This window comes from Boleophthalmus pectinirostris, unplaced genomic scaffold (genome assembly GCF_026225935.1).
Source record: "Boleophthalmus pectinirostris isolate CB_2022bp ecotype Guang Dong unplaced genomic scaffold, ASM2622593v1 HiC_scaffold_21, whole genome shotgun sequence".
NCBI lineage: Eukaryota > Metazoa > Chordata > Actinopteri > Gobiiformes > Gobiidae > Boleophthalmus > Boleophthalmus pectinirostris.
This window is the reverse complement of record NW_026571175.1, coordinates 10,819,474-10,834,568: the sequence shown is the minus strand read 5'-3', so window position 1 is coordinate 10,834,568 and position 15,095 is coordinate 10,819,474. Positions and strand designations below refer to the sequence as shown.

Here is a 15,095-nt window from a genome sequence, read left to right as displayed (position 1 = left end):
CGAGCCGCTAAAACTGGGTACTACCTGGAGGACTAAAGGAGAGAGAGAGAGAGTGGGGGCAGAATCTGCGGGTAGAAGGAATAGTGTGATTGGTATCCACACTTCAAACTCAATCTTTGGTGATGTTAACAACTACTGGAAATTGCCGAAGCCACTAGAGCGAGCACAAACTTAGATTTAGGCATTTTTTCTACCAGAAAGCTGCAAATGTACACAGTTTACACTAATGTTACCAAGAAATTACTAGGAACAGTAGATGACACCGTATACACACACTTCACACTTTGTTTAGTTCCACTTTAAAGATGTACGATGAGGGTCCACCACCTGCTTGTTTCTATGGAGATGTTATTGCTTTGTCTGGATTGTTTCACATTATGACAGACTTATCTTGCATTTATAATTAACAGGTATTTATTGATGGAAAAATTTATTGAAAAACCTGCTTTACCGTGAACTTAACAAATAATAGATGTGTTACGTCATACTGTGGAACATCCCAGACTAAACATTAACATCTCTGTGGAAACAAGCAGGTGATGAACCCTCCACATTATTACAAAGATGTTAATGTGCAGTCAAATTTGTATTGGTCAACATGTTTGGGTGGTAGTTCAATCTTGGTTTTGGGCAGTGCATGCTAAATGGGCAAGACACGTTACACTTAACTTGCCTCTTTGAAAGTCTGAGGATGGAATGAACCCAATTGTAAATCAGATACATTATGAAACTACAAAACTGAAATGAAACACAAAAATAACTTTTTTAATAGAAAAGCTACACTTTATTCAGTGCTTTTACAATTTAAGACCATTTTGAGTAGCATAAAGGAAGAGACAAAGCCGTATTAGCCTAACAGTGCATTTAAGTCATTACAACACAAAATAGTTCACCGTATTGTAAAAGTCCCATTTAATAATCATGGAATGTGGCTCAAAGTGGCAAAAATAAGTTAAGGAATAAATATTGCATCTTAACACTGACATTTCTAACATTCGCTTCTATTACCTTTCCAAGCAGCCCTATGAAATAACACTACTGACACAGGTTTAGAATTATTACTCACTGTACCATGAATATTATTGCTACCAAGTGACGTATGAGATGATGGACCATAGCTTAGTGGTTCTAGTGTCCCAACAACAGAGGACTAAATCAGTGCTGCATTTACAATACATGGTGGTAAGGTTAAAACAAAAATATTCTAAACGTTGTTGTTTAAAGGGAAGCATATCTCAGCATGGGCAAGTTAGTTTTGGTTATGAAATCTTTGGAAAGGCATCAAAAGTTGTCAGAACTGATAATTTTTTGTAGCATGCACTGTAAACTGACATTTTGTTTACATCAGCATAACTTGGCAAAAATATTTTCAGGAGGTTTAAACAGGTTTTGAAATGATGTTCTGTTAGAAAAGATGAAGTGCAATAGTTCTTAGATACCTATAGATCTAGATATAGTATCATGGAATTTTTCCACAAGTACAATTTTTAGATTAGTAGCAGCTGAAACACAGACAGGCAAGTGCTAGAAGTATTCGTGGATTAGGTTTGTAAGAGAAAAGGAAAAAATATACTGTATTAATTTGAAAATCATTGTTGTTTTGTTCATTTCAAGTTTAAAAAATGCACTAAAGTAATGAAAAATCTTTAAATTAGCCTTAGATGGACACTCAATTTTACCCCATGAACTTAAACCATACTGCAGTGCATAACGGTCCTAATCCTTCAGATAATGCAGTCATAATCAAACTTCACTCAAGATTTGGAGGTGTGTTCCCGGGTACTGCAGTGTGTTTGCCTATTGCTCCTGACAGGCTGCCCCAGTAAAATGCAGACAAATTTCCCAATAGGGACTATAAAGTATATTTTTTACAATGATTTACTGAAAATGCCTGTTGAATAATTATTATAGATGAGGGATACATTCTGAACTTAAGCAGATCCAAGAAAGAAACTAAAACATGAAATCTAACCAATTTTCAACACCTCTCTCCAGTTTCCAGTTACCATTCTTTTACCTCACCTATTTTAACCCAAGTAAATCTCAACAGAACATTCACCAGTCCCCACAAATCTTACACACACATCAAACACTCTCTCTCTCACTCCTCACAAGTCTCTATTGGCTTCACATGTCATTAGCGGCGGTTCCCTTGCTCTTGCGCCCGGGCAGGGGGAAGGAGGACTTGCTCTGGGGCTGGGTGAGGCGGCTGGTGAGCTGGGTGAAGGGTTCAATGAGGGAGTTGCGCTCAGAAACGCTGACCTCCCACAGTTTGACCTTCTCGCCACGTGCCCACTGCTGCGCAGCCTCCTGGTCCACCTGACGACGCTCACGCAGGTCTGTTTTGTTGCCCAGGACAATCACAGCCACCTAGGAATATATAGATAAAATGAAGGAAGGTCTGAAAACTACAATGGATTGAACACATTTACAGGAATCTGATCATTATGAGGTTATTATCAAGGTCCTGTTTAGATGTTTGATTTTCAACAAAAAAAAGTGTAAAAGCCTAATGCTAGCTTGTGACAGTAATGTTATTTGAGAGGGATTTTTAACAGTAGTATTTCCACCTAATTTAGCTTTAAGTATCAATTGAAATGGGTAGCAAGGAAAGTCACAAATGTTAAATTAGTTTTTGAGGTTTGGTTGGCTCAACATAGTGGAAGAGTAGATCTTGTTATGATTGTTAGATATTACTTAATAGTCTCCAACTAAAATAATGTGATTGTTTTTATGCCTGTGGCTCAGTGGTTGGAGCAGTGGTCCCCCGACCCGAAGGTCAGAGAATCGATTCTGTCATTGTGTTCTTAGGCAAGACACTTCACCCACATAGCCCAGTATGAAAGTAGTGTGTGAATAATTGGTAGTGGTCGGAGGGGCTGATGGTGCAGACTGGCAGCCTCGCTTCTGCTAGTCTGTCCCAGGGCACCCAGTGTGAAGTGAATGATGACTACACTTTGGGGGACTTTGAAGAGCCTATAAAGCGCATTAAAAGTGCAAGGCATTATTATTATTAATGTTTTTATTCTTTTATGAACCTTACAAATCTATAAAATGTGACTGCATATGAAAGCAAGCAATCAGCAACCATTTTCAAAATGAAACAAGTCTGTATATCGTCTTAATATAGGCCTCCAGTATCACAATGGTGAACTATAAAGTTTAAATTAAGTTAACTTAGCATCACAGTAAATGTGATAAAAAGTTGGTATTATTCATGCTTTACATTGTTTTTGGCAAATTCAAAATTCTTTAAAATCATTGGTATAAATATGAGAGAAGAAGCCATTTTAATATGATTATTGTCATGATTACCACTCTCATCACTGACCGAAACAAAAGTGGAGTGAGGCTAGAAGAGACTTTCCTGTTCTGTACCTTGAGCTCAACTTGGACACTACTATGAAACCTCAGCTTCGGGACAGAGAAGAGACACTTCTGTTCTGTGCGATATTCCTCTCTTCTGCTCCTCTTAATTGCCCTAACACTGGATCTGATGACCTTACCTGCTGAGCTGCACTGAGTCTTTTGTTTGAGCTTTCCATTATTGTTGTATTTTACCACTCACTGTGCTTAAATTGCCCTTTAGGTCAAATAAAGTGATATGGATTGGCTATTGTGTCCATGAGCAAGATGCTTCACTCTCACTGACCACTACATTCACAATGCATGATATGGATGTTTTGCAACAAAGCAAAAGTAAACAAACTGAGCAAAGGGTGAAAAACCTGCATGCACTTGTAAACTGACAGTTAGATACATAAGTACTTTGAGCTCACCTCCTTTTTATCTCTGGACTTGTCGATCTCCTTCTTCAGCATGTCCACCCTCTTGAAGGAGTCCAGATTGTCCACGCTATAGACCAGCACAAAGCCGTCTGCCACAGAGTAATAGTGTTTGGGTAGCTCCTGTCCGTCATGAAGGCCTTTGGTATCATAGAGTCTGAGCTGCTCCTTCACCCCGCGGTCCGTCTCTACTGACGCTACGTACACGTCCTCCTGTGTCTCTGTCGACTCTGAGCCTGAGCACGGCACACCATGCACAAAGTTTTTACTATTGCTGGGTTTCAGATTACACTGCAACATTCTATAATACAGGACAATAATATTAAAGGCAGATTGATCATACAGAGTAATCAGTAGGAAAAGTGGCTCTTGCACCCCATTTGATTATCACAGTCTAGAAGCAAAAAAAAAACACCAGTACCTTCACATGGCAAACATGCAGTTGTAAACAGGGCGTAAATCTGTTTTATCAACCACTTAACAAGCATCATTAGCTATATGGTTTATGTAATCACTTACCTACAATGTGATTGCCATACAACAACTGTTCCAGTATTGCAGTCTTTCCTACTGCTGCCTGTCCACACACCACAACCTTACAGCCTTTCCCCATTTTCTGCTCTGCAAAGAAGACAAGTTTAAGACATTCAAAAGCTGTCGCACAATAAATAACAATAGATAACACTGCAGAGGGTGGCAGGGTTAGCTTGTTTAGCCGTACTGTTATAATGTTTACTTTATTTGTTCATGGATATTTTAAGTAACAAACCGTTTGACAGATGTAAAACTAGTCATTACCTCTGTTTGTTGGATAAGAAGCTTTACTTCACGTCTTGAAATGCACCATTACTGTTTGGACATCCATTCTTCTCCGCTACCTTTTGACAGGACTTTCATTTTGTTGCGCACGCGCAGTTCTTCCTCCAATACTGTATAATTATTCAACCAATAATTAAAGCACATAAATTATGACTAGTCCGCGACAATGAAAGTGTAATATAGAATAAATGAATAAAGTGTATAATTATAAACGAGATCTAATAAAACTCAGCTCTTTCACTTACTCTTACAACTAAACTACATTTCCCATGAGCGCCTCACAGGAAAAGCATCACTGACGTTGTCAAAAGGCATGCTGGGTACGTATGCTCTCTCTTTCCGGCTGGTACGCCATCATGTAAGACAGATTTTCAATGCTTCTACCCAAATACAATCCACTAAAATCATTCATTAAAAACAATCATCTGCTATTTCCATTTAGATATATTATTAGGGACACTGTAGCGATGTCTGCGTTGTGGTTATTTACCGGATTACCTCGATTTGTGTACGAGAATAGCCTGTTACCATTATGATTAGACGCAATGGCACCGGTCGCTGATCTATGTGGGTTTGAATAACGCAGTTATTATTTGTGCGCAATATTTCAGAGAAATAACACTGGGACTGTTGTATTCATGGCGGTAGAGTGCCATCACATTACAAGTCAAATAATACTGCTTTTGTTAAAAAGTGTATGACCGGTCCGTAGCCTGCGCTAGCATGCTAACCCCTGATGTTGTTTGGCTCCATCACAGCCATGCATCCGTGTGCAGTTTATCTACTGTGATTGTACTTTTAACTAGATGCTTCTGTGCCTGTACGATTATGAATTTCAAGTTGGCTGCAGTTTTGGACTTGAGTTTTGAGTCTTAAACCATGTGCAAATGGCTTGACCGTAAAGTGATTACAGAAACTACTTGAAATTCTTTGGGATACTTCAGTACTTTAAGGCTAAACACTTTCTCTGTAGACATTCAGGGTTAGCTAAAGACATATCCTGTGCATCGCTGATTAGTTGTGTGGCCCTTGCAGAAGTTTTCAACATTAGTATTTGGGTCAGATATTGAGCACGGGTAAGTCTTTAAAGTGAAAAAGCAAAGTAATGTCCACTCACTTCCAAAACGGTAGACAACCCACCCCACTATGTGTTTTCTGTTTTGGCCCTTTAAAATTATTGTAATACAATTAAACACCTAATAGTTTGCCAAAGATGCCTTTGAGCAACTAGAGGGCTACAGCTCTTATAATAATCTAGCACAACAAACCTCATAACTAATGATGCTTTTCTTTTTCAGATAAGTCAACATGGGAGCGTATAGGTATATGCAGGAGTTATGGCGCAAGAAGCAGTCCGATGTGATGCGCTTCCTGCTCCGTGTGCGCTGCTGGCAGTACCGTCAGCTGTCCAATCTCCACCGTGCTCCTAGGCCCACCAGACCTGACAAGGCTCGCAGACTGGGCTACAAGGCTAAGCAGGGTACGTTGTCTCACTTTCACTTGCCGTCTTAACATTTCACAATAACTGGTTATGTTCACAAACACACCAAATTTTGTGATTTATGGACATTTAAGATTTAAATAACCTGTAACCCACCAAATCTATTGTAAGAAGGACTATGGCCAGAAAGAAATTTGCCTTTGCTGTTTGCAAAGTAACCACAGCAATTTGGAAGCTCTGTATTTATAATTACCTGTTTATATTTTGTTTTGTTTATTGAAAGCACATCTGTAGGAGTCACTCACCATCAAATCAAGTTTTGTCCTAATCCATGTCCCTCTTTCTTTCAGGTTACGTAATCTACCGCGTCCGTGTGCGCCGTGGTGGCCGCAAACGCCCCGTGCCCAAGGGTGCCACCTATGGCAAGCCTGTGCACCACGGCGTCAACCAGATCAAGTTTGCCCGCAGTTTGCAGTCCGTCGCTGAAGTACGTTTATTAGTATTACTTTGTTGGGGAGGAGATAAGTGATGTAAGGTTGGCGGTAAAAAAAAAAATCAACTTAAAGGCTACAAACAAGATATTCGCCAGTTTATTGGTGAGAATTTGCATTTGAATAGGGAGGTCACAATATCAAAAGCTGTTCTTTGTGAAAGGACACATAACAAATTTAGAATTAAATTGGTCAGGATTATTGTAGCTAAACTGTTTTTTTTTCTTAACTCATTGTCTAATTACTATTACTCTAATGAATGCCGTTTTATGAAGAGAAACTTTTTTTAAAGAAGAAATGTGGTTTACCCAGATAAAAGGGAACCTAACTTTTAGTTTGTACATATTTTACTGAATTGACTTTTTTACACTTCAGGTTAATTGTAGGACTCTTTTTATTCCTACAATTGGCCTATTAACAGAATAATTTTGGCATGCCTAGTAATGAAATTTGACCAAACTCATCTCGGCTCATGAAGGTCCCATTTATTTTAGCCCAGCTTCTCATCATTCAGTTTGCCTCACACAACTGCTAGAGAATTGACGCAACTGTCCACTGCCTGTTATTTCCTGTAAACATTAATAAACAAAATGCTAATCTGGGACAAATGATATTACCCATGATCATTTTGGGCACAGTAGGCCTCTTAGAAAACAGACTGTCCAGTGGAACTTTAATCAGAGCATTGTGTGGCATGGGGTAAGAACATGCATGTATGTGTTGTACTGGGGGGCAGGTAAACTGATCATTAGTCTTGTCTCTGCCCCTGCAGGAGCGTGCTGGCCGTCACTGTGGCGCTCTGCGTGTGCTCAACTCGTACTGGGTGGGAGAGGACTCCACATACAAGTTCTTTGAGGTGATCCTGGTGGACACCTTCCACAAGGCCATCAGACGCAACCCCGACACCCAGTGGATCACAAAGGCCGTGCACAAACACAGGGAGATGCGCGGCCTCACGTCTGCAGGAAAGAAGAGCCGCGGCCTGGGCAAGGGCCACAAGTTCCACCAGACCATCGGAGGATCCCGCCGCGCCGCCTGGAAGAGACGCAACACCCTGCAGCTGCACCGCTACCGCTAATCCCACTCATGTACATTTACTACAAAATAAAGGCCTTTTATGGGGACATGCAAGAGTATGTGTTTTTACTATGACACTACATCGGGAATATACTAGACAGCTAGGGGGCAGTATAACTCAATGTTAACCATGCAATTGGCACTACTGTCTGAACACTGAATTTATACTACTGATGTACATTAGTAGTTATACATCGGTCTGATGGCAATAATTGTATAAATCACAACATGGTTATGGGTTAAAAATGAAATTATAAAAAATTTCACTTACTATGAACAAAACTATGGCCTAGCATAAAATGACATCAGATGCAATTAACCAAATGCAGTCTATACATTCAAAGGACAATCATTGTACACACCAATGCCTCCATCTGTCTAAAAGAATGTTAAATGTAGGCTGTCATACAGGTATCTTCTCTGGGGCTAGTTTAGGATTTGACCAGTCTACATGTTGCACTATGACAAAGGTTTTAGGCATGTCACTGTGTATTGCTGGGGTAAGGTTCAAAATATTTTTTTAAGCAAAAAGCAATTATTATTTTGGCCTAAAATGAATGTACCTTCAGTGACTAAAAAGGAAGTTGGTCAAATGCTGTGGCTGAGAACTGGTTAAATTCACAACAAAAATAATAAAAAAGTACTGTAAATGACATCCTATCATTTCCTTTTGGGCAGGCCGATGTTGCACCAATTTGAACCATTTCACGGAAGTAGATCTATTTAGAAACAAGCTTTGACTTTGTATTTGAATAAGATAGTCATTCAACCAGCTATGAATGGGAACTACCATTCCCCTTGTGGTAAAAATTTGATTGTTGGTGTATACAGTATGGGTTTCAGCGTCCTGTTACATGCAACATTTTGAGGACTTTCTATATAGGATTTTAAATTGTTAATTGCTAACCGTCATCATTTTTCATAATGTTAAGTTGATTGCCATGTAGTAAATGTGTCTTTATGATGACTTTCAAATGTTACAATTTGAAAGAGTATCCTGACCATAACCACTCCAATTTTAACAGCTGGAGCCTCCTCCTCACATGTACGAGAAAGAGCAGTAATGGCAGTTTGCAAACTATCAGCCACAACAAACACAGAGATTAATGTTTAACCACAGGTGGAATAAAAAATTGTTGTGGTGTTGCATAATATTATCAAATTAAATCAAACAAAAACAAAGTAATTCCATGTGACTACAGCAGTTTATTGACCATAGCCAAACAAGTTATGTATCACGGAAGAGGTCAATGAGTCCTCCATGACCGCAATAAAATGAAGGGATAGAGGACATAAACAGTTGGAAATGTTAATGTATTTTTCTACTGTATGTAAAGATAATTTTAAAATAATTCAATAGCTTTTTGAGCACTTATATGAAGAAAAAAAAATCTTAGTGTGGCATTTATCTAAAATCTGTATTTGGTTAACTTGAACATTTAAGTTCTTTGAGTTTAAGACGTGGGTGATTATCAAATGTCCAACTAATCCAAAAGCCCTAATGCTGATTGTTGAATGTTGGAAAAAAAAAAAAGAATACCAAATGACAAACCACAACTAACAAATGCTAAAACAGCCCTGCCTATTTAAATACCTAGAGATTAAGTAGAGGAATTTACTGTAATTTCCCCTAACTTTTCATTGTAGTCTGTATTTCCTAATATGATGTAACCTGATATAACGACTATGATTTGAGACTAACCTGCTGGTGTAGTACAAAATTCTTGACCCTGGATACAAATCATCCTAGTGGGCCAGTATTACATGTTTTTTTTATATGAAAACTGCATATTACAGTTTTTGTGAAGGGCCCTCCCTGCTCTGGGCCCTGGGAAAATGATACCCTTTTCTAACTGATACTGAAATTAGTTGCATATTGAAACTAGATACTCATCTGAACAAGTATCAATACTAAAAATGTCAAATTCACAGGACAGAACTGAACCTTACCTGAAGAAGAGCGCATAAACTAGTATATGCTCATGGACTCTACCTGGATTACACAGATATATGACCACATGGAAAAAGGCCTATAAAAGAAAGTACAACAATTGAATCTTGAAAATCACATTCTATTGTCTAAATAAAATGAATTTTTAAAAATATCATCAATGTATCAGAATCAGCACTGAATATCAAGTCTATTCCTTAATACTGAAATCAAGCTTTAAATTCTTTCATGACAACACTAGAACATCACTTGTGGAATACCATAGTAACATTATATTTACATTGATGTGTCTTTAGGTTTAGGTGAGCTTTAGGTGAGCTTTAGGCTACATAGTGTAACCCAAACCTCTCATCTTTTGTTCTCTCTGACCTACTTCTAATATTCCTAAATCCTATACCATTTACAAACCCGTCTTAAAATGCAGCTTTACCTAAACTGAACTCACTATTCTGCTCATGTTGATCATCTCTGCAGACAGTAACCCGTGATGCTCCTTCTCAGCACTATATTTGAGGTGTGATGGAGGCGAATGGAGCAGTCGGGTGTGTGGGCGATCTCTGCTCACGTGTTGCTGGTTGGACTGTGGGAGTGTAATCCAATCACTGTTTGGGTGAGGTGTTTTTAGATCACTATTTGTGTCATGAAAATTTCTGGCATAAAAAACTAGGGCAAGTTCCTGATTCGAAACAACATTTAAAACATTTGAGTTTTCTGTGTAGATCTGTTCATCTTTAGCTCTCAGCTTCTTAATGTCATCTTGGGTTCAGATGTGTCAGTTTTTTTGTAACTGGAGTAGGCAATGTGGTTGAGGTGTCTTGCCCAGAGATACAATGACAATATGGGGTTCGAAGTGGTGGTTGAACAAGGTTTACAATTACTAGTCCTGTCCCGAATGTTGAAATGTAATATATTGCTGAAGAAAATCTAGATAGTAAATGATAATATTGAATACTGTGCCACCAGAGACACAATAACTCTAAAGCAGGATTATCCTCCCAAAAAGCAATCCATATGTACAGTATTGTTAAAGAATATGAGCTATAATGAATAACTGAAAGGCTTAATGACTCATAGAAGTTATTTATTCAACTGTCTACAGCTCAAATCTTATCATAGCACAGAAAAATTACAAAACTAGTTAGAAAAAGCACCCACTGTAAACACTGACCCGCAAAATGATTATTCCATCTATCATGTGTTGAACAAGAAACAGAGATAGACAATTTTTTGGGCCAGTATTTGTAATTTTTAGTATGTCTAGTATATAGTATAGTATATAGTATATCTTTAGTATAGCTATCAACCTTAAATCTAAATCACAGGCCAATATTTTGTTTTGGATGGCCTGCAGCCTAAAAATACCCATAAAGCTTTACTTGAACACTTGAGCACAAAAAGATATTGCTGAAAACATAACTACACAGCTCTCTAATGGGTTTGTGTTGAACACATTTTAAATTACATCATTTGGGGGAGAAAATCATACCAACATATCAGCCCAAAAGTGTCATCCATTGGTTTCTCTGGATTCTAAACAATTAACCATGTAAAAACCTATATTGATAGATTTCTAACAATAAGTTGATATAATAATTATTACATGCACATTCAAAATCAGATTATGATCAGATTTTAGGAGTTATAAAATTATTCAAATGACAAGTAAAAACAAAATCATCCAATTTGTTTCTGATCACGGTCTCGTTGATTACTCACATCAGATTTTGCCGGTTCGATGTCATTTAAATAATCTTAAGTGGTTCAGAAAACAAAAGATAATCAGATTTTAGTGTGCATGTGGACAAAGTCATTATGCATGTGACTAATAGAGTACTGTAATGATTCAGATCCAGTTACTCAGTGCAATAAGGCCAATGATCAGTTATTGAATTTATTTTATTTTTTTATATCCAACTCTTTTTTCTGCAGCATACAACACTCTTTAAATGAACAAAAAAACATTAAAGGGCCTCTATTAACAGAGGGTAACTTTTCTAGTGGAGGGTTTATTTTCATGGAAATTTTTGGACATTGTCTGGAATGTTTCACAGTATGGCATTAAACATATCAATCTCCTGGCAGGTGGAGAGGCAACCGCATCCATAATAAGAATGCTTTGTTTTTCTAGGTATTTTTGAGCAACAAAAACACCTGTAATTTAAAAAGGCCCATGTTATGGCATTTTCTGATCTACTGTATGTTATAATGTTACTTTATGTTATTAATGTTGTTTCTTCATCAAAAACTTACCCATAGTTTTTCATTCACACATGTTTAACACACAAATTCTGCATATTTGGGCTGACGTCTTCTCTCAAACTTTAAAGATGTTATAGAGGTAATAGAGGAAGTGCTTCGCTGTGTTTTTAAACTCCATACACCTTCACTAGAATCATTTGGATAAGTTCAGCCCTAGTAATCCCAATCTCTACTGAACAAAAGGTAAAAGGTAGCTGTTAACTAAAACTACTGCGATATGATAAGGTGGAGCAGACCATTTTGAGCTTTGGAGACGCAGACTAATAATAAAGGGTTACTCAAAAATTTGCGAATGAAACTAAACACAACAAAAGATTATTTTGTTTAATAAACACTAGAGACAAATTTAATGAAATGAAACAAAAATGCACACCAAAGCTCTTATAAAGGTGCAATGCAAGGAGCTGCAACTTAAAAGTGAAAAAAACAAACAAAAACAAAGCACACTCTTTACACTTTTAAAAGATTTTTGTTAACATTTCAGCGAAAAGCCTTCTTCGGATAATTTCTTTTGTTTTGGACTGCTGTACACATACTTGCCAGTCTGGGCTCATCCCTCATGTCAAAGTTACATAACGCACCTTTGAGTACACAGTATTTTGATATTGTTTGGCATGACCGGCTGTGCACATGACCTCAGAGGATCTCTTTTGATGTCACGCCCCCATAGACGAACTGGTCAGAAAGCCCAATGACTTTTATATCTAAAGAACAACTGTGCTCAGAAGTCCATTCAACACTAAAATATTCATATAGACCTCTATGGTATGGTGCATCATGGGCATCTCTATACCGCTATGTGCCCCTAAGCCACTCACATTACATTATTATCTCATTCACTCTAATACAAAGCGTTTGTGTAAACTAGCCCTTACACGTAACTGAAGCAGCGTTCAGGGAGAGATATGATATATAGGAAAGTATCACGGGTAGTGTATATTCCATAGTATAATAGAAAAATGCTCTTTATTTTGTGAATGGCATTGTACCCGAATGCATTGTGCGGTGATGTTAATGGATTTAGGGCAAACTTAACGCTGTCCGGTGATTGTGTGCTCCTTATAGAGGGAAAAGCCTGGACACGTGCCAAAACCACTTAGACCTACTTCCAGCTCATCCAGTGACCCCACCTGACAAGATAACAATGAACAGGTATCTCACATCTACATATATTGGATTACATATTGAAAAAGTGATCAATTGTAGAGACAGTATATATCCTGCACACCTATGAAAAGTGAAAAAAGTATATAAAAATGTGACCATTGACCATTTACTGCTAGCACTGATTCGTGATTGGCTGTGGCTGGACTTGTGTGAGTCTCCTGCTTTCTGATTAAGTCCTATGTTTAATAATTAAGAATATTTCAGCATTACAATAAAAAATACAATACAAAAGTTATCAGTAAAAGCTATATTTGATTTGAACACGTCTGCTTCATATCTGGGGTTGTTTAAGAAATTTTAAATCTAAATCTGACACCTGACATACTGTCCCTAAAAGTTATCGTTATTTGACTGAATATGTCTTCTATCTCAGTAAATTTAATTTTCCTGGAATGTTCCACAGTGTACCATGATAAAATCTCTCAATTTCCATGGCTAAAGTTACAATTCAGATATGAGGAGAAACGGTCCCATTTAGAGAGAAATAACTTCTCCAGGAATGTCCCAAAACAACAAGTGAATAAGTAAGTGAAAAGTGAAATGTGAGCATCAGATTAACTATTTTCTGGAGAGCTCTGCCCCACGGCCCAGGTCATCTGCTGTATGAACCCAAAGACTACCTCCCTAACTGTCTGAGAGGAAAAAAAAGTACTGTATTTCTATAGTAACTGTTTTATATCATTATCTATTATTATCTCATCACCTATCATTCAGAATTTTGTCAGTTTACTCCCCTGATTATTGTAATAAAGGTAATGGCAAATTTATGTTTCCAAATGTATGTTTTAAAAGCTTCCCAATTTTCAAAAATGCTTCATGTAGGCGTAGTTTATTATTCTTTCGCCATGTCAGACCCAATTAAAGAGGACATATTATCTGAAATCATCCTTCCTGAGCTTTTAACTGATCATGTAGTAACTAGGGATGTAACAATAACCGAAATATCGTGATATTGTATCGTTAAAGTTCTCACAATAATATCGTGGACCATCACAGTATATCAAATTACAAGTCTCTTTGCTTAAATTAAGAGTTATGCTGCAGCAATAGCTAAAAAAAGGCAGAGGAAACTACATAGACCATGATCCTTTGCTTCATTTCTGAGTAGACTATATGAAGAAAAAACAGTTCTAAGCACTTTTAAGTCTTAGTTCTTTGGATTAAATCTTGTCAAGGCATTTTAAGAGGAAAAAGCAGCATATTCACAGTTTTGTTTGCCTCCACAAAATATTGCAATAAATATTGTACTGTGAGATGCACATTATGAAAATATTGTACCGAGAGTTTTGGATATTGTTACATCCCTAATTGTGAGCCTCCCCACCATATCATGAGCTTTCCCACGATATTGCAATAAATATCGTAACGTGAGGTTTATACCATGATGATATTGTATCGTGAGACCTGGATATCGTTACACCCCTAGTAGTAACTGTGTTCCATCATCATTAAGTTACTCAAAAGTTATATTTCAATTCATCCATGTTTCTCCGGTGTCCTGCATTACGAAATTAGACAAAATTCTGTTTTCACCTACAACACTTCTCCGCCTCTTTCTCTCTACTTACAATTGATAAAATAATTCACACTCCAGATCATACCAGTACATGTAGGGTTCAAATGTTGCATAGCCATTTTTCTGCAATAATTCTACAGTAATTCTTGACAATTTTTGTTATGATGAAATGCCAGTGTCAATTTCAAATGTACCTATGTCCATATTGATATAAGATTCATACTACTAAATGCCACAAAGCGCACTATGTCTTTAGCTTTTTACAGCTTTGACTGAACTGACAGAAACATGGTCAATATTCTGCACCACCACTCTCACTTTAACCAAAACAACATCAACAACTCAAAATAGATCAGTAAAGTGTCTTGCTCAAGAATAACAAACAACATCCAAAGCTCTGGGTAGAGACAAATGTAATGCTTGCCTATTGACTGCTACAATTTGAGGGCCCATATTAAGCTATATTCTGATCTATGTTACAATGTTGTTTCCTGTTCACAAACATACCTGGAGCTCTGTTTTGTTTCTTTCACACATATTTAACACATAAACCCTGCATAATTAGGCTGAGAACTTGGAGACATAGAGA

General features: G+C 37.5%; 2 protein-coding genes across 4 annotated transcripts; one reads left to right on the top strand and one right to left on the bottom strand.

Annotated features, from left to right (window-relative positions):
• Window positions 1-761: 761 nt before the first annotated feature.
• On the bottom strand, window positions 762-4,882 carry nkiras1 (NFKB inhibitor interacting Ras-like 1). Of its 3 annotated transcripts, none has more exons than XM_055157352.1 (4): window positions 4,584-4,882; window positions 4,305-4,406; window positions 3,780-4,086; window positions 762-2,370 (listed from the first exon to the last, which is right to left on the bottom strand). In XM_055157352.1, the coding sequence occupies exons 3-4, from the start codon at window positions 4,083-4,085 to the stop codon at window positions 2,128-2,130; spliced, it is 549 nt and encodes a 182-aa protein (XP_055013327.1). In that variant the 5' UTR covers window position 4,086; window positions 4,305-4,406; window positions 4,584-4,882; the 3' UTR covers window positions 762-2,127. The 3 variants fall into 3 exon arrangements, with proteins under 3 accessions (XP_055013327.1, XP_055013326.1, XP_020773345.1); XM_055157351.1 differs by having other exon boundaries at window positions 3,780-4,021; window positions 4,305-4,401; window positions 4,584-4,863; XM_020917686.2 differs by having other exon boundaries at window positions 3,780-4,021; window positions 4,584-4,855.
• Window positions 4,883-4,914: 32 nt separating this feature from the next.
• rpl15 (ribosomal protein L15) lies at window positions 4,915-7,660 on the top strand. The gene is made up of 4 exons (XM_020917674.2): window positions 4,915-4,962; window positions 5,903-6,084; window positions 6,396-6,532; window positions 7,309-7,660. Exons 2-4 carry the CDS (start codon window positions 5,913-5,915, stop codon window positions 7,612-7,614), a joined length of 615 nt encoding a protein of 204 aa, XP_020773333.1. The 5' UTR covers window positions 4,915-4,962; window positions 5,903-5,912; the 3' UTR covers window positions 7,615-7,660.
• Window positions 7,661-15,095: the final 7,435 nt, after the last annotated feature.